Raw genomic sequence first — 18048 nt, 5'->3', positions numbered from 1 at the left:
TTGGTAATACCCATCGACCAAGTCGAGCGCACTGTACTTCGTACATCCCACCATGTTGATCTGAAGAACATCCTTTCTAGAAATCCGCGTCTGTGCCGAAATGGTGGCAGCGTTGAGCTTATTGTAAGCATGAACGACATGCCACTTGCCGTTCGGCTTCCGGACACAAAACGTGGGTGTCATATGGAGAGACTTGTACTCACGCACCATTCCTGCCTCGTGCTTCGCCCGAAAAGTCAATGACGTCAAATTGCTCTTTGGGGAGGGACCATTGGCGTGTTAAGCAGTATTTGGTTACCGGGATCAAGTCAATCTCATGACGCAAACCTCGGTCCGAAGGTAGAACCGACGGCGGGTCTTTGGAACGGCGTATTGAGATTCATTTACCAAAGGGTAATACAGATCCGAAGGATCCTTCAGGATCTACGATCCTGAAAATGCGTTCGGCACGCTCTTGGTATTTTCCAGGACAGCTTTTTCCAGAAGCGACGACGAGATGATCTTCTGGTTCGGTCTTATAATGACCACCTCGGCTAAATTACGTACCTTCACGGCACAGCCAAACTCTTCGAGAGACATCTGGCCCGGTTCAAGAAGATCACCTACCGCGGAAATAGCCTTGAGGCTGACGTTGCCGTCTTTCTCTCCCGTCATACCGTTGACAAGGGTGCATAGCTATGACGGTAGACACACCCTGGGTCAGAGTCGACCGCCTGCGTCTTGCAGATAATATACGTCCTCACCGTCGCCTCTCTATAGAGGTTTTACGTCTCGTCGAGACCTGTGGGAACATGCACTCAGCTTCGCCCAGTGTTCCCACTCCCTGCTCCATCATAGCCCTGATGTTATTAATAACATCCGACGATTGTCCAGTGGATAGCGTGCCGATCCACGCGATCGCTGGGGCCTCGCCTTCGATGTCTCGGACCTCGTCCGACCATGCCACTCTTGGCATGCAGCAACTGCTTTGATATTTGAGCAGTGCTCAGTGGATTACGTGCCACTCCATTCGCATAACTGGGCCTTCGCCCTCAATGCCTCGAACCTCGTCCGACCATGCCACTCTTGGCATGCAGTAACTGCTTTGATACTTGAGCAGTGCTGAGTGGGCAATGTGCCACTCAACGTTCAGACCGCGAGCCATGCTCGCGACACTTGTCCAAAACATCTTCAGTGTTTGACAACTCGGATACTCCGATGTCTTGCATATTGACCATTCTAGTTCAGTGCCTGTGCCAATAGCACTTCTGCTTCCTAGTAGAAGCGGGTTCATGACTCACCAAAGCTCCACCAGGAGACGTGCGCGTAGCGCCCAAAATCTTCGACCTCCAATCAATCCATGGCTCAGGGTGTTCCCACCATACCATACCAAGGATAGGGTCATATTTTGCATCCAAGCCAAGACCAAGCCGCGTTCCATGCAATTAAGGTCAATAAACTTGATACTGAGGTCTACAGGACCCTCGGCACCGTGATACAAGTCCACGTCGCGAAGCGAACAATTACGGTGTCACTCAACCGTGCTTTCAGCGCCTGGGGCATACAGCTGACTCCCTCCGATTGTGGAGCGTCGAGCATATTGGCTCGATCACCCGAAATCGATCAGGATCTTCTATATTTTCTCAAAGCCCTTCACGGTCGCTTTACGACCAGCAAGCCCGGATTGTATACACATTCGGTGTTCAAGAGCACGAAGCTCATCCGGCATAGGACTTGCTGACCTCTACCTCTTTGAGGCTCAACAGAACTTAGTTCTCCTCCAGGGGGGTGCCCCGCGCCTGCTGGGTGTTAGAAGATTGGTGAGAAGCGAGACGGCGGTTTGATGAAACTTGACGCGCCTTGCGCAGGGGACAGCCAGTCGGAAGGTGGTGAGTGTCTCCACGAATAAAATCCCGTCGGGTGTTCAAACGCTGCCCGGCAGCTTGAAACTCTGCCTCCTCTTTCTCTGCATAGCTGAGTTTCACTGGCTCAGGCCCCCTCAACGAGCTCTGAGAGTGTGCATTCCAGCCAAATCGCGTCGAGTTAGAGTTAAATTCGGCATTTGCTGCCACATTCACCGCCTCTTATAAAAAAGACGGATGTACACGGAAGACTTCCATTCTGACCACGCCAGTGCGGAGGTTCTCCATAAAGACGGTCACTGCGACCGCCTCGGGGAGATTATCGGATGCCATCGCGGCAATGACAGTACGCAACTCTTGGAGAAAGTCCACCAACTCTTTTTTGCCCTGTCGGGCGGCAAGGTATCTCGATCATACGCAATATGCTAGATTGGGCGGTGAGAAAGCTGCAGCTTCAGCTCTATCCAGGAGGGAAACGTCGCTCCAACCGAAATCCGCACGTCAGTGCCCATTCTAGCGCTTAGCCCCCGGGCTTGGAGATAACTAGCGCCATCTGCTGTGGCTGGTTTTGGAGCATGGTGGATGCCATAGCCATCTCGGCCCCTCTCACCCAGAGCAGGAGACTCTCCTCATCCTTACCCTCGAAGGTCTTCATGTTCACCATGAGCGGCCTGGGCCGGGAGGAGTCTTCCGTCGTCGATGGTGGCGTCATGGATGTAGTCGTCGTCGACATCTTCTGCTTCAGGTGTTCTAGTAGAGTATTATCATAACTCGAAAACACCTCCAGACGCGCGCTTATTGCTTCGGGTCCTTGCGAAGCAAGGTGTTGTACGCCCTCAGGGTTAAGCAGGGATGTCAGCTTAATTAGCCCGACCTGCATGCCCTGGGGCAAATAGGAGAATTGGTCCATTCTCATAGAGGATCAGTCGTAACGACTCAGGCGTAGATTGACTACGAGCGCTACTAAGTCTGGCTGGGCGACCCTAGCTCTTTGCCTGAAGGAAGCTTACTTTAGATCACCGACTTTCATTCTATACTAGAACCACTTGCTTAAAAGAAATAGTCTTAAATTTCGAAAGAGAAGTGTAACCCTGGTATGAAAAGGACGAGTGAGCGGATCGCGATCTGCTAACTTCAAGAGTACCCAAAACCGAAACCCAATGTACTCTTCCGTTCGAATTAAGACTGAAATTATCGGTTTTTTTGCGGCAGAGCCGTCTATATCTAAAACCGTAGGTTTTCCTGATTAAATAGAAAAACCGGATTAATATGCATAACTACTGACAATTCGGCTTCTTGTAGCCACACCATTATGTGAATTCACCAAATTATGTAATACACACCTATGTACGGTAACATCATCATGTGTGACCCCTCTCCTTCATACAAGGGTAAGTGTAACCCCGCTACGTATTAGAAATGAGAGTACTTATCAGGGTAGGGATGTTAAAAGCTTATTGGCTATACTAATAGTTGTAGCTTTACCTTTCCTCCCTTCTACGTAAGTCAACATCTTGCTGGAAGCGAGCAACACGAGATGAGGTGTATAAGTTGACCTAAGCCTTCCTCAGAATGTGTGTGTACTAGGGTTTAGTAGTTCGGCAATTCTCATTTCGGAGAGAGACAGTCTAGACTTGAGGGGAAGAAGAGCTACTTTAGACATTTAAGACAAATTTACAACTGAATCCAAATGAGCCAAGCTATATGCAAGATCTTGGGTATACACAGCTTAAATTTCAGCTTTCGTGGAAAGTAGCCAGTAGAAGTGACTGGCTTGCGCTACCGACTCCGAAAGACAGAGACACGTCGGTCTCGTCACCAGTACAATTCCCAAGTAGGAACTAGCATTCTGTATCACACTGAATGTTTGTAACTTCATATAAGATGTCACGTATGCACTTGGGAACAAAATACTGTACCCTTCTTTTTATCATATCCCACGATGCATACCGAAGGTATATATATAGCTTCCTGTAATGGCTAAATATAGCCCATTACAAGTATTACTTTGACAGTGTGGGCTTGTTGAACATTCACTCTGAGCAGTGCTTTTCAGGAAAAATACAGGTTAACCCCAGTAAGGTCCCAATTTTGATGGGGATATGTACCACGGAGCACGAACGCGTTGCCCTACTGGCAAGCACCAAAAGGACTGGTACTTATGAGGTCCATGGAACCCGTTAGATAGACATCAGTGGGACATGTGGGCTTATAGTGCAGTATGATTGGTCTAATATTGAGCATAATCAGACAATATACTTTTGCAATAAATTTGATTTATACTTATTCAAAAATAAATGTCACTTTTGAAATAGGCAAGTAGGAATCGTATTACTAAAAATGCTTTGGTTTTGCAACGAGGTGAAGCGTACGAAATCATTTTTTTGTGAGTGGACCCATGCGGAATCTTTCAGCCGGAGCTTTCTGTGTCCGGTGCATGGCAATTGAGTTGCGTGGAGTCTGACGTTGTGCAATGTATATAGTTTTATGTTTGAAAATAGAAAACCGAAAAAGTGTTAGTAAAAAACTTTTTTAAAATCTTTATAGATATCTAGCAAGCAACATAGGCAGCTCGTTACACTAGAGGCTTTCGATTCCTTCTTCATAGAGTGGGGCAAGTACTGAAATATCTAAGTCTTATACGTTTGATGTTACGCATCAATTACAAAACGGTACAGTCGTACAAGATTTATGTTACACTTATATTGATCGTGAAAATTCAATTTACCAAATGTCAGTATTTATGAAGATTATAAAACTCCGAAAAGAGGGCCCGAGGTTTACGTGATTTGTTAGCTGCGCCTTAGATAGACATGCTAGATGTGATGCAAAAAGTGTTGCTTCGAAAAGGTGACACAAGTGGTAAAGTACAAAGTCAATGGGTTAAGTACCCAAATTCGTCGCCGATACATACTCCACAACACACCCGATCACACCAATACGTTTCTTTTTTCGCATCTTTTACCCCAGCACAAATTGACTGGCAGTGAGCTAGCTAACTTCCACTCCCGCCAAGCTGCATAGGCTCCTAAGACTGGAATCCCCAACAGCTCTCGCAATTACACTGTGATATCATTAATTCGCTTGATGTTTTTTTGGAGATTCAATTTTTCTACGAAGAGGAAATGAAGAGATAGATCATCCATCATACAGTCCGAAGCGACGTAATTGTGATTGATAAACGAGCATTAAATTGAGAAAGTCTTTACGGGAATTTTATCGCATACTTAAGCGAAGTCTAGACCTGAACAATGCAATGCTATTGGCAACATCTCAACTGAATCCCTTTTTCGACGATATCTAACATTTAGTTCGAATTGATTTGATAAGTGATTGCACTTTGCTGTTATTTATGAAGCTGAAGGAGTTGAATGCCGTCTCGATACAGCTAGCTCTTAAATTCAAATCGACTCTGGAGTACCTTTACAAGAATTATTGGTGGATGAAAGAAAAACGAAATCAATCATTCTATCCCAACCAGCAGTCTTATGAGAGGTGGTGTGTTTTAAATGGTCTGCAAATTCGCATCAGTTGATAATCTTCATTATTGGGTGCTTTTGTGGAATCACATTACCGATGAATGAGCGATAATAGTAAGTTGTATAAAGTTTGCGGTGACAATGTGATTATTCCAACATTTAGCGCTCACCTGACATTACACTCGTTTAAAAACCATGAACAGTATAAGAATCGTTTATCTGTTACTACTCCTCTTACGGGTATCGCAATGAACCAGTTAATATAGTTTCCATAAAATCTGGTAAGAATAGAGTTCTTTCACTGGACTTGTAACTTCCTCCATCGTCAAAGACATTGTATGAGTAGCGTGTAATATCTTACGAAAGGTCGCGTCGGATTTGATTAAGAAAGCTATATGGTGCAGAAAATACCGTGAGCAAACTTCTCGTGATGCGGCTCTTTACTTGTATCAACATCATTTTCGTGGTGGTTCCATTTACTACGTGGTGTCAGAGTCGAGTGCTAGCTTCTGAGTGCTGGATCAATTCCAGCGGATCTAAGATCTGTTCAAATGACCCAGCAGGACTTCGAGCAACCTGGTGGTTCTTCTTTGTATTACTTCTCTTTGTAGGCGTTGCTTCAGGGTGTTTTGACGCATACTGGTGGCCACAGGAGGCAGCATCTCAAGAATTGCAGACAACAGGCTCCGAAATGGGATCGGACAACAATTTAGGGTCACTGGTGCACCCATTGTTAGGTGAATCTAATTCAAATGGCGTACAGCAAATACACACATCAAAGCCTGTGTACCGCTATCTAGATCCTTAGCTGTAATTTTAATCGTATTGTAATTTCGATACCTAAAGTGCTTTTTTAGTCGACATGTTCTGCTTCAATCCATGGAATAACTCTCATTGTGAAAGTCATACGACATTATAACGACATTATACACCATTAGACCAACACTATTATATCTATCATCAGCGTTCTGCTCACCAATGAGAAGAAAAGTAAGCTTCAGTATCGAAGAGATGTTCGCGGTCTAACAGCGTATCCAATTTACAATGTTCCCTATGGCCCCCGATGGCGTATCTGATTCCACTCACCTTTAGAATTTGTCAGGTTCTTTGACTATACTATTAATCTCAGTTTGAGCAAGAAAGTATGATCGAAATTGTTGTCATCTAGTATCTAGTTTGTATGCTTAAAGCTTTCATGTCGCTTCATATATGTGTACCGAAAGTCGATTTTCATCCGCTTATAATTGTTGAACAATAAACTGATGAAACAACATATGTATGTCTTAAAACTGAATATGATCTAACAGCGAACAACAATTGCATGCCTGAATCATTTTTTAAGCCACTAGCATTAAAGAACTCAAAAATAAGCACCAATCAATTCCTACTGAACGTGTGCACGCCGAAGGACGGAGAACAAGAATCACGCCGACATTTCGCTGCAACGAGTAGAATAGAAGCAGAAGTTTCTCACCATGTGTAAAGTATCAAAGACATTCGGAGTGATTCTCTCTCTTCTCCAATTCCAGCTTAAATTTTGAACGAGATCCATTGAAATCTAAAAGAGTTCTAAATAAATTTAGTTATTCTATATTAAAAACTGCAGCATCACAATTATTCTGGCAAAAAGTCTCAATGTTGCGCTCTCAAAATGGCAGAATGCTGACGTCATTGATGCTGCTGGTGCTTGGACTCCTCATCATCCCACACTTTGAAGCTGTTGCTCTTACTGACGTACCTCAAGAGTATGAAAACCAGCCTTCAGTGACTCTAGCACCCAGTTTGCCACCAGAAACGACTTCCGAGTCCTTGAACACGGTTCTCGAGCTTGAACCTGCGCTTTCAGTGTCTTCTTCAAGCTTTATCGGTAGTGCTCATGGTTCTCAAGGCGAGTTTGATGTAGAAATTACTGCAGCCGACGTGTCTATCGAGCAGGTCGAGGAACATCTTCACATTGTCCGTCAGCTTGAGCTCTCTGTGAACAAAAGTCTGCAGTATATGGACGCAGGCGGTCAATTTGCTAAATATACTCAAGCTCAGATTTTAGAGCGGCAAAACGTAAGAAATGAATTACTTTCAATACAAAGAAATCTCGAGAGACTCGCTTTAGGACTCAATGGAACGCTACTAGAGCTTGAACACGTTGAGCAGGAGGAAGAATTGCAGTCCAAAAAACTAAAAGAAGTGCTTGCAAATCAGGAAGATGAGAAGCGAGAGCAAAAGCTGGAAAAAGACGGATTTAAAGAAGTGGACTATGAAACAGGACATTTGAAAAATACCATGGGATTGAATGCAAAACAATTAAAAAAACTGGAAGCAGCGGAGAAGAAGGCAGATCCAGCAGTATTGCACTATGATATGGAGCTTTTGGCGCAAGTGGCAGTTTTGCTTGGGATATCGGCTATTGGAGGAATTATTGCGACATATTGTAATATTCCTCCTCATGCCGGTTATGTGCTTGGAGGAGCTTTGGTCGGACCGTCGTGTTTGGGTGTCGTGAGATTGTACAAGGAAGTCGAAACAATTTCGCTTTTTGGCTCTGTGTTTCTGCTGTTTGGCCATGGAGCTTCGTATTCACCACAACAGCCCGAAAATATATTACGGAAGTATTTTGTCGGTGGAATAGCGTACATTATGTCGACTGTGCTGCTTGTTGCATGTGTAGCAGTTTATACCGGATGGACACGATCTTTCGTTGAAGGACTTAGTATTGGCCTCGGTGTGTGTTTTTCGACTACTGCACCGCTTTACGAGCACATCCGGGAACATCGGATCCAGGACTCTTCTTTTGGACGGGTTAGTTACTTATTTCACATCTTTGTGTTGCTCATTGTGACCACGGTATTTCCGGATGACTTTTCGCAATAACTAATTATTAAAAATGTACGTGTATTGTAGACAGTGACCTCAATCATTGCAATTCAAGATCTACTTATGAGCTTTGCACTTGGCACTCCGGAGTGGTTTTCTGTGCGATCTGTTGGAAGTATTGGAGTTGCTATGGTGCGTACGGTCGTGGCGTACGCTATGGTTGTTGGTTTGACGTTATGTTTGCACCAACACGTTGTTCCAAGACTGTTGCGTTTTTTGACGGCTATGGAAGAAGTGCATAACGCCCCACTCCTGCTTTTAGGTGTTGTGTCCGTATGCCTCTTCATGGCTCTTTTCTCCGAAATGATCGGATTATCCCTCGAATGCGGCGCTTTTTTGGCCGGATTGGCCTTTGTGCACGTTTCCAGCAATGCCAAAGCTGCTTTTATGTCGATTCGTGTGATGGAAAATTTGTTTGGCAGCATGTTTTTCGCTTGTGTGGGTATGATTTTGCATCCAATGTTTTTAATTCGCAATGCGGGTGAGATTCTGTCAATGGTCCTCATGATTGTGGGTATCAAGACAATGTCCATGACTGTGGTCATGACTTTTTTTCGAATAAGTCCTCGCAAGGCACTAATGGCTGCTGTTGGACTCTGTCAAATCGGTGAGCTTGCGCTAATTTTTATGATCAAGGCTCATGCATCCCAGCTCGTCTCGCGTCGGACATACTTGCTTTTTGTGGGTGCCATCTCGGTCTTTCTCGCATGCTCGTCAGTGTTTAATCGCAGAGTCGTACTCGCGCGTCAAAAGTCAATTTATCGATTGCCCTTGACACAAGACAAACCAATAGAGCAGCACAGAATCGCCGACGTGAAGTCTCAACAACACGAAGGCTCAAGCGCCTTTTTGGACTCCGAAAAAGGAAAAGATTCGTTTTCGCCCTCAAGAAGGCACCAAGTCTCTAAAAATTAAACTTGTGTATTCGAACAGTAGTATTTTGGATTATGGTGAATTGCAAGCATTGCAATTACCTCTTGCTCCTGCGCAAGATTAAATTAAGAGCAGGTTTATTCAGCCTGATTATTGGGTCTTGCTGCCATCGCTTCCTTCGCTCTAGCCTCATCAATATCTTCATCAACTTCAGGTCCACTGCTTCGATTTATTTCTTCCTCTAATGGCGTCATTGCTCCACGTTGTCTACTCGATAAGGAGAGCGGTACCGGTGGAGGCGTTGCCGTCGCCATCATCAAATGCGATTGAGTCAAAGCACATTGGTGCAAGGGCAATGTTGCTTGTTGTAATAAATACATGAATCCGTCGCGAACTCCTTCATTTGAGAATTCCAAGTGAAGCTCCCGATAGCGTGTGCAGACAGACAATACACAAGCCGGATCCACCGCACGTTTCGACGAATTTGGCAAGTTCATCGCGTGTCCTGCAAAGAATATCGCGCGATCACCTGGCAATAACTCTCTTATGTCATGCAGCTTAATTGAATCATCCAATCGATCTGATGATGTCGCGTATGGAGACTCTGTATGCTCCAATGTTACATTGGGGGTTGGAAAACGCAACACTTTGACTATGGGTGGCGTTATTGGCGATGACGGAGTGCTAGCAGTCTGTCGAGTAGTAGTTGGACGCGTAAATCCGCCGCTGGCCGTTCGCTCAGTCTTTGAACTACGCTCTCGATGTAGCGAGCGCCACCAAAATCGCTTTTCGTTAATAGCGTCGGTAGTACTTCCTGCGCCGTCAACATTATTGACCGTGGAACAAGCGTCGGCAGACTCGTCTTTATAAGACGTACCTACTGCTGGTCGCCGCGTTTCAGACTTAGAACCCTCGTCCTGTAAAGCTGATGAGTTTTTTTCCTCAGTATTGTTTTTGCCACTTATGCCAAATAAACTTGTAAAAGTGCGTGCGTTCTGGTAGCGTAGCAAGCTCCGCTTCAGTAACTTGGGCTGCCAGCTCATGACTTTCCCATCCGTTGACAAGCGCAACTTTGTGCGATGAGGTAACCCGTTGCGTCCATACTTAATAGCTTCAAAGCCACCCATGACAAGCTTTTTGCGAATAGCCGACGCGGCTTGTTGTCGTCGGGTGAGGTCGGCTAGACGCTGACGTTCTTCATTTTCCCGGCGTAGACGCTCAAGAGTAATCCGACCAGCTTTAACCCACGGATTTGTTCGAAGAACTGCCATTGTCGGTCTCTCTTTTGGATCCACGTGGAGCATGTGCGAGATCAGAGTCTTGACATCGGGGTGAATAGCAGCCCAATCTTTCGACGGGTAACGCACATTAAAACGATGTGTACGAAGTTGAGCGAGTTTCATCGGAAACGGAGGATATCCGCACAACATTATGTAAGTCACAACACCTAGTGAGAAAACGTCGACTTCGAGACCATAAGATCTTCCATCTAAAATCTCTGGCGCAGCATAGCCTGGTGTACCACATGAGTCCGAAGCCTGATCATCTTGATGATTGAGTTGTCTAGCAAAGCCAAAGTCGCACAATTTTACGTCATCGCCTGAAAGCAGCACATTTTCAGGTTTGACGTCACGGTGAATGATATTGTGTAAATGACAATAGTATAACGCTTCCACAAGTGCTGCCATGACCTTCTGCGCCTCTCGTTCAGAAAATTTACCATGTTTGACAATACGATCAAACAAATCTCCTCCTTCTGCTAGCTCTGTGACTAAATAACACTTTGCATCGTCTTCAATGACTTCGTACAAGCGCATAATATTGACGTGGTTGACACTGGAGAGGACGCGAACCTCGTGTGATAACGCGGCACGATCGACATCTGAAAGACTTAATTTATCAACAATTTTGCATGCGTAAAAGCCTCCTTTCTTACGATGCGTCACCTGTTTTACAGTCGAGTACGAACCTTCGCCCAAATGTCTTGTGATCGCATAATGCTGATGAAAATCAAGGAAACTTTTTTCACCTTTACGAAATGTTACTTTTGGAGGAGACGCCGTTGGCGTTTTATCGAAATTTGTGGGTATGGCAACCCGGAATTGAGACGTATAGGCTGATGTTGATGAGTTATTATTGTTGCTGCAATGAGCTGCAGAAGGCGTCCGCTTTTCTCTACTGACAGGAGCTGCTGTCAGTACCTTGTCCACGGCATTCTCAGGCTTGTTTTCATCACTTTTGAGCTTCAGAAAAAACAAGCGATTAGTATTGTTCAAGATAATGTTCATTGTCATATCTTACATTGTGCGAGAATTCCATATCCTGTGAGTTGTTATTTCGACTTCGAGCAGCGACTGATTCGGGTGAAAGGAGTCCGTTTATCGACAGTGAGTCAACCTCTTTAAAAGATGTGTATCCAAACTCATCAACATTGTGCTCTTTGTTGTTGCTAGAGCTTGACATCTTACTTATCTTGCTCGTTTGAAAACTGCTCATGGCCATATCCGTAGGGCGTGACCAACCTAAGAGATGACGCACCTTCATGCTACGAGAGGGAATGTCACGGGTCACTGTCGCACAGCACAAAGGATCTGGCTCACCTCCTATGCACCTTGCAAAAGCCATTGAACAAAGAGACGAATAAAAGGCTACTAAAGCAACAAAACGAACCTGGAAGGAGAAACGTGCACGTGATGGAAACGGACGACTCGCCCGCTTTTGTGTCTTTATATATCTAGACAAGATGCATGAAATGAAGGTCTGGGGTTGAAATGTGCGATGCTACAAATATGGTAGTGTATGTGAGTAGTCACAATAATCCGTTATCAAGGATTTGGTCTGCGGTTATCGGAGTTTCGCACGTCACTACCATTCGAAGTGACTCTTTCTTGACCGCTAGAATAAGAATGATATGGTTTCTATAACTTATGCTCAACACTTTAAGATATAGTAGTACAAAATTCTGGCGTAGTAGCTACAGCTCCCATTTTGTTACCCAAAAGAGTGTCGTCTTTAAGACCACGGGTAAGCAACTGGGAAGGAAATATATGCACGCTAAGGTCATTGAATGCCGCCTCATAGGTTCTATACTCCTTGTGGCTTTTGGCGACACCGCAAGATAATTGAATCTCTTTCAAATACGGCAGCACTCTGACGAAAAGCAGCTTCTCACGCTCTTTAGTTACAAGCGTGCGATCTCTGTACGCTGAAAAACTAGTCATATACATTAGTCATCTATGCTCATAAGAAAAAGGATGAGTCTTTGTATATACCTGTTGCCGATAATGACGAGTTTTCCAATCGCAGGACCCCAATTGCAAGCCAAGACGTTCTGATATAACGTCTTGCTACAATGTGGCATAAAGAATACCGTGTTGGACTTTACAAGCCGACGCCCATGCTCGTTCTTTTGAATTACTTCTAGTTGAAAGTAATTTGCAATTGCAACGTCGCTCTGAAGTAAATTCAACACATATGACAAGAGAGCAAATGAGAGAGATACAAAGCAGGTTATTAAGCATCTACGCTGACCTTGTTCATGGCAGGATCATAAATTTCAACACAAATGTGACGACTTTTCAAGCTCCCTACTGCATGACTATCCCAAGTTGCCTCTATTTTCATAAACGCTTCTCTCATGACGACAAGAAAGGCCAACTGATGTACAGCATTTATCGACGCGCAAAAGCTTCCAAGGCCGTATCCTACGATGGTCAGCCCACTGTGTGTCTTCTCTGTTGAGTCAGCTTGGTTTTCTTCATTTTTGACTGAAGTCTCTTCAGATTTCATGTCAAAGTGCTTCATAATTACACTTTGTGCATCTTTTAGTAGCACGGACTTGCGCAAAATATCAGCGATGCCGTGAACTCGATCGATTATTTGCATCTGTTTACGAGCGGAGACATCAGGTACAGGCTCACCCTTTTCTTCCTCTATACAAACACACAAAATATCAGCATTTTATGCTTAAATGGACTTACATTCGCGGGAACATGAGTGCAAAGCTTTTAAATTGACGATACTGTTTCACACAAGTCTTACCAATATCTAAATTTTTCCACAGGTCGTCTTGTGATCTAAGATTTTTTCCACGCCGCCGTCGAGATACCTGCAGCCAGTTTTCTTCCATGGTGTCACAAACTATTGTACAATACAATTCGATTGGCTGATATGTTACACATCAATAATTGAAGATCGCAATAAGAGATGAAACTGCTTTCGTCAAGGTAACTTATCAATGTCCCTATAAGCGATCGTTTGATGTCAATATATTGAACCCTCTAAAAAAGTAACCCCTGTTATGGTGTACACTAGTGTCTGTTGGAGCTCGGAAGTAGTAACCCTGAGTGGTAGTGAAACGCATATATTCAGATCTGTTATATGTATCTTGAAAAGGAAATGAAGTCATTTAAATTGAGAGGCCTCGGTCACGCTCTGTCGCGAAGCGAATGAACGCAACCTATGTACGTTGTATAAACGAACTCAATGAGTCAAAGCTTCTTCTGTGCAAAATGCACGGTTATCTTTTTGCAACTAAATGAATTACCACGAACCGTTTATGGGATGAATGGTGCTGCCAAAGTGAAGTCCGGCGCATTTGTGGGCTGCTAGCCTCACGCAATAATGAATATGTTTATATGTTACAAGCGCATGACGTGAGTCATTCGGACTAATTTGCCTGGGCGTATGTTCAGCACTAAGCGTGCTCCATTGGGGCAACACACTGCCGCGGAGGGGGCAAAGCTATGGTCACCGACCTTACATTCTATACTAGAGCTAGTATAAGTGTAGCGGATCGCATTCCGCTAGCTCCAAGAGTACCCAAAACCTTGACCCTAGCCAAATACACTATTCCGCTCAGAATCCAAACTGTATTTCTTTTGTTTTATTCACGGCAGAGTCGCCTATATCTAAATTTATAAGTTTTCCTAATTAAATAGTTAAACCTAATCAAAATGCACGAATACTGGCAGTCTCGCCATGGAGTAGCTTCTTGTTAAGGTGTAGCCATACCATTATGTGGTCACATCATCTTGTGTGACACACCCTTTCATCCTAAGGTGCCTGTTATTCTGTTACACTCTCCCCCATCAAAATTAAGATACCCACAATTCAAATGTGATTGTCGCCTCGTACGAAGCTCGCGTGTCTTAGACACCTTTACATCCTCAGGACCTTCTTCACGCATTTTCTGCTCAATGAGCCCTGTGTCTATGACACCAAAGACACTCAGCCTCGCTGGTTCCGAGTTCGCCCGAGGGCAGAGCCCTTATTCACCTCCTACACGCGGTGCAACTCCGGACAGTACGTCCGCGGCTTCACGGGAAGCACATCCCAAGCCATTGGCAACCCAGCGCTGCACACCGCGCATGCCACGGGCGTCCGCTTTCCTTGTCGAGAATTCGGAGGAGGTCGACTATGAGTCGGAGACACCCTTCCCAGCATGGTATGACGAGGAAGATGAAGTGCGCCAACGGCGCGACGTGTGCCCTTCTCGAACCTTGCGGACACCATGTCCGTTTCTCGACCTCTTAACTTTCGGGGGTAGTGGTATTATGACCAATCGCCTTGACGAGGCACAGGAGCAACAATTGGAGCCCGGATACCGCTACTCAAGCAAAAGACGCGATCAATCGATCGTTGGGTGTGAACTTATCGGACCCTCGGTCACTACACCACCTGAGCCTGACCAACGAAAAGCTCTCCGAGCTCACTTCTGAGTTCCCAAAAATCCCAATGGATAGGTACCGCACTCGACTTCGCAAAGAGGAGGCTCTCCGGTACTCACAATGCGGATGTTACTGTGGTACTCGACCATGGCAAACTCGCTGCAGATGAAGATGAGCTCTTTGAGCGATGGGTGCAGCAGGAACGAAAACTTTTTTTGCTGTCTAATAAACAGTGGAGCCAAAAGAAAGTGAATGTGCGCGTAGGACGCCATCTAAGATTTGAGTTTGCCAAACTCAGGGCGCAATGCGGACTTCCTGAGTAATGTCGCCGTGCGACGTATAGAATAATCCATCGCGCTCCTGCGAGCTCCGACGTCTCTCATACTGGCGAGTCTACGATCCCAGCAGCTCAAGGCCATAGTTTGAGCTCAGCTCATGGTCCTTCGGCTTCCCCGGCTATTGTCGAGAAGCACGGGACGTACGACGAAACGGAGCGTCATGATCCTCCTGATCATAAGCGTCCACAACGTCTGGGCAGTCTTGCCAAAGTGGCAGCTCAAAGTCCCACAAATTATCAAAGTTTGGATTTCCCCACCACTTTACAAGATATTGGGCTTGACTTTGTCGACGCCGTCGACTTACAAGACGCTCCACGTGATAGTGGACTCCACCATTCTCATCGAGACGAGTCGGAGGCAGACGATGACGACTTGGTCGAACGCCGTCCGGTGACTCGCGATGTGTTTAGAGCTTCGGAGGACAAACTCTGTCGTCATCGGCACTCTGTCGAAAATTTATCGAGGTCGATTTCGCTATGAAAAGACCTCGAGAGCTCAAAGCAATTTGTGCATGGACTGCCTCATTTTATGAACTAACGCGCTCCGTCAAAGCGGCTCCTAACCGTCGAGCAGACGAATGCGTCGCTTCATGCGACGGTTGAGTGTCTTGCGCCGTTGAAAACGGAAACCATTGCACTCCGTACTCAAACCATATGCTGGCTCAGCTTCTGGGTGGTCGAGCGCTTGTGAGCGCCGCCCCTGCGCCAACGCTTCAGCATTCGCTTGCGCCGAATCCCGATTCGGTTGAGCAAGCCCACATAACAACACCGGATGGGTGCGCATCCTTCTCGGTAGGTTAAGCGTATACTTAAGGTCTCGCTTGGTCACAACATTAAAGGTTCGATTAACCTTGGACGGAGCTTTGTCTTGAAGACAGCAGAAGCTGCATGTGCAGGAAGGTTTTCTAGCATAAAATAAAACCAGGTGTCCGACCTCAATGTTTCAGCATTTCTCTTGCCTTTTCCGTCTGCATGTTCTTTCTGCATGTCTTGGCTTTCAGCCATCGCATCGCGAACGTGTCGGATACACTCAGTCTGGTAAACAGGAAGTCTTCGACTTTTTTTCAGACAAAAATGGGGGCTGACATCAGCTAGCCGCTCGCCTATTCCTCCTCCACCGAGCTTTGAGCCGTGGAATGGCGCCGTCAGCAGAACGCGAGGATGAATGGGCCCGTTCACGTAGAATGGCGTGTATCCGGTAGATGTATGCACTGGATTGTTCAGAGCAAACTCCACAAGTAGCAGCATGGCGCTCCATGCTTCGAAATCTCAGCGCAGACGCTGCGTAGGGCGTCTTCGATGACGCAATTTGCGCGCTCAGTTTGACCATAGGTCTGCAGATGGTCCGTTGTTGGCTAATTTAGCTTCGTGCTCAGCACCTAGAAATCGTCGACCAAAACTTCCCATTGAAGCGTGGGTCTCTCTCAGAGACAAAATACTACGGGAGTCCATGTAGCGTCGCTGTACCGACAACGTCAATGGTCTCTGACACCGTCGATGGTTTCTAACACCACTACAAAATGAAGCATCTTGTTCAATCGACCGACGAAAACCACGACACCCGTGTCGCCCGCCGAGTCCTTCGGCAGAACAAACACAAAGTCCAACAGCCAACTCCCGGAGAATACCGGCATACTAACCAAGGGCGCCGCCGCAATCGGAGAGGGTGTCAGTCTTTGGCACGACTCACACGTGTGCACATATGTGCTCGTCTATTTGTACAGCTTGGGCTAACAGTAGGGCAACTCATTGAGCTGTACGTCTTCTCACGACCGAGATGACCACTGAGTGGGGTGTCGTGTGCCACATCGAGGATACGGTACCTCAAGTCTTAATCGTGAGGAACCCCAATTCGTGTCGCATCCGTGGAGTCGGTGCTATAATACAGCAATCCGGTATTCAACGAATATTCTTACCCCCAAAGCCTGTAGCAGCGCTACACACACACTATAACCCGCGTATTCGGCGGGGATCAAATCCGTCAGTGACGAGATCACCGTCATGATATGAGCAAGCTCATAGTCCGATCTGCGTGACAACGCATCAGCCAAAGCTTTCTACTTTATTGGATAAAACTTCACCTTGAAGTTTTATTCTACAGAGAATGGGAGCTACCTGGCCATCCTCTCCGAGAAGTGAGGCGGCTAAGTCGCAGTGCATAATAAACAATGATCTGTATAGGTCACAAACGGCTTTAGACCAAGCAGGTGCTCCCTGAACTTGACGAGTGCATACTTCATCACAAGTACTTTCTTGTCGTGGACCGGGTAGCTACTTTCCGCAGCCTAAAGTTGGCGAACGTCGAACGCTATCACCCGACTTCGCCCCTCGGCGTCTGCTTGCAGCAGTGCACAGCCGATGGCAAGAACGAAGCGTCACAGAAGCCACTAAAAGGACGATCGGGGTCTGACAACGCCAGTATTGGTGCATGAAGGAGGCTGGGTTTGACCCTTTCAAAAATCTCCTGATGTTCGGTATCCCAATACCATTCCGTATCCTTCTTACGGACGTTCGACAATTTCGGATAATTCGCGCTATAGTTGACTTGGCCAAGCCGCTTGAGCAAGTCCTTTTGATTCTTTGGAGCCAGCCAGTTCTCAGTGGCCTTAACCTTAGCGGGATCCGCTCGAAGGCCAAGCTTCCCAATCAAGCATCCAGGAAAGGGGATTTCGTATGCGCCGAAGATGCACTCATCTGCATAAACAACAGCTTATTCATGCGCATATACTCGAAAAATATTTAAGAAAAAACTCTTTCTACAGCCGTGCTCCGAACGACCGTTGACGAAGATGTCGTCGAAGTACGTCTGTGCATACGCCCGGTGGGGCATGAAAAATCGCGTGACAAGACGATTAAATATTGCTGGTGCATTTGACAGCCCTTGGGGCATCACCTGCCACTCCCAGAGCATGCCGCTCGGAGTATTCACCGCTGTAAGTGAAATATCACTCGCTCGTATGAGCAATTGGTAATAACCA

At 46.0% G+C, this 18048-nt stretch overlaps 4 protein-coding genes across 4 annotated transcripts; 3 read left to right on the top strand and 1 right to left on the bottom strand.

The window, feature by feature from the left end:
* Positions 1-5750: 5750 nt before the first annotated feature.
* PHALS_13104 (uncharacterized protein) lies at positions 5751-6128 on the top strand (the record flags this gene model as incomplete). Its single annotated transcript, XM_024728794.1, has 1 exon — positions 5751-6128. The coding sequence occupies one exon, from the start codon at positions 5751-5753 to the stop codon at positions 6126-6128; it is 378 nt and encodes a 125-aa protein (XP_024579236.1).
* An 827-nt stretch (positions 6129-6955) lies between these two features.
* PHALS_13103 (kef-type k transport system membrane protein) lies at positions 6956-8433 on the top strand (the record flags this gene model as incomplete). The annotated part of the gene is made up of 3 exons (XM_024728793.1): positions 6956-8116; positions 8219-8323; positions 8395-8433. 3 exons carry the CDS (start codon positions 6956-6958, stop codon positions 8431-8433), a joined length of 1305 nt encoding a protein of 434 aa, XP_024579235.1.
* A 61-nt stretch (positions 8434-8494) lies between these two features.
* On the top strand, positions 8495-9106 carry PHALS_13102 (kef-type k transport membrane component; the record flags this gene model as incomplete). Its single annotated transcript, XM_024728792.1, has 1 exon — positions 8495-9106. The coding sequence occupies one exon, from the start codon at positions 8495-8497 to the stop codon at positions 9104-9106; it is 612 nt and encodes a 203-aa protein (XP_024579234.1).
* Positions 9107-9201: 95 nt separating this feature from the next.
* PHALS_13101 (camk camk1 protein kinase) lies at positions 9202-13193 on the bottom strand (the record flags this gene model as incomplete). Its single annotated transcript, XM_024728790.1, has 10 exons — positions 9202-11307; positions 11366-11463; positions 11533-11609; positions 11665-11675; positions 11735-11798; positions 11878-11959; positions 12021-12277; positions 12337-12518; positions 12596-12996; positions 13106-13193. 10 exons carry the CDS (start codon positions 13191-13193, stop codon positions 9202-9204), a joined length of 3366 nt encoding a protein of 1121 aa, XP_024579233.1.
* Positions 13194-18048: the final 4855 nt, after the last annotated feature.

This window comes from Plasmopara halstedii, assembly GCF_900000015.1.
Source record: "Plasmopara halstedii genome assembly, contig: Scaffold_650, whole genome shotgun sequence".
In the NCBI taxonomy this organism is placed as follows: Eukaryota; Oomycota; class Peronosporomycetes; order Peronosporales; family Peronosporaceae; genus Plasmopara; species Plasmopara halstedii.
Note: the sequence above shows the minus strand (reverse complement) of the source record. Positions and strands in the feature narration are given on the sequence as shown.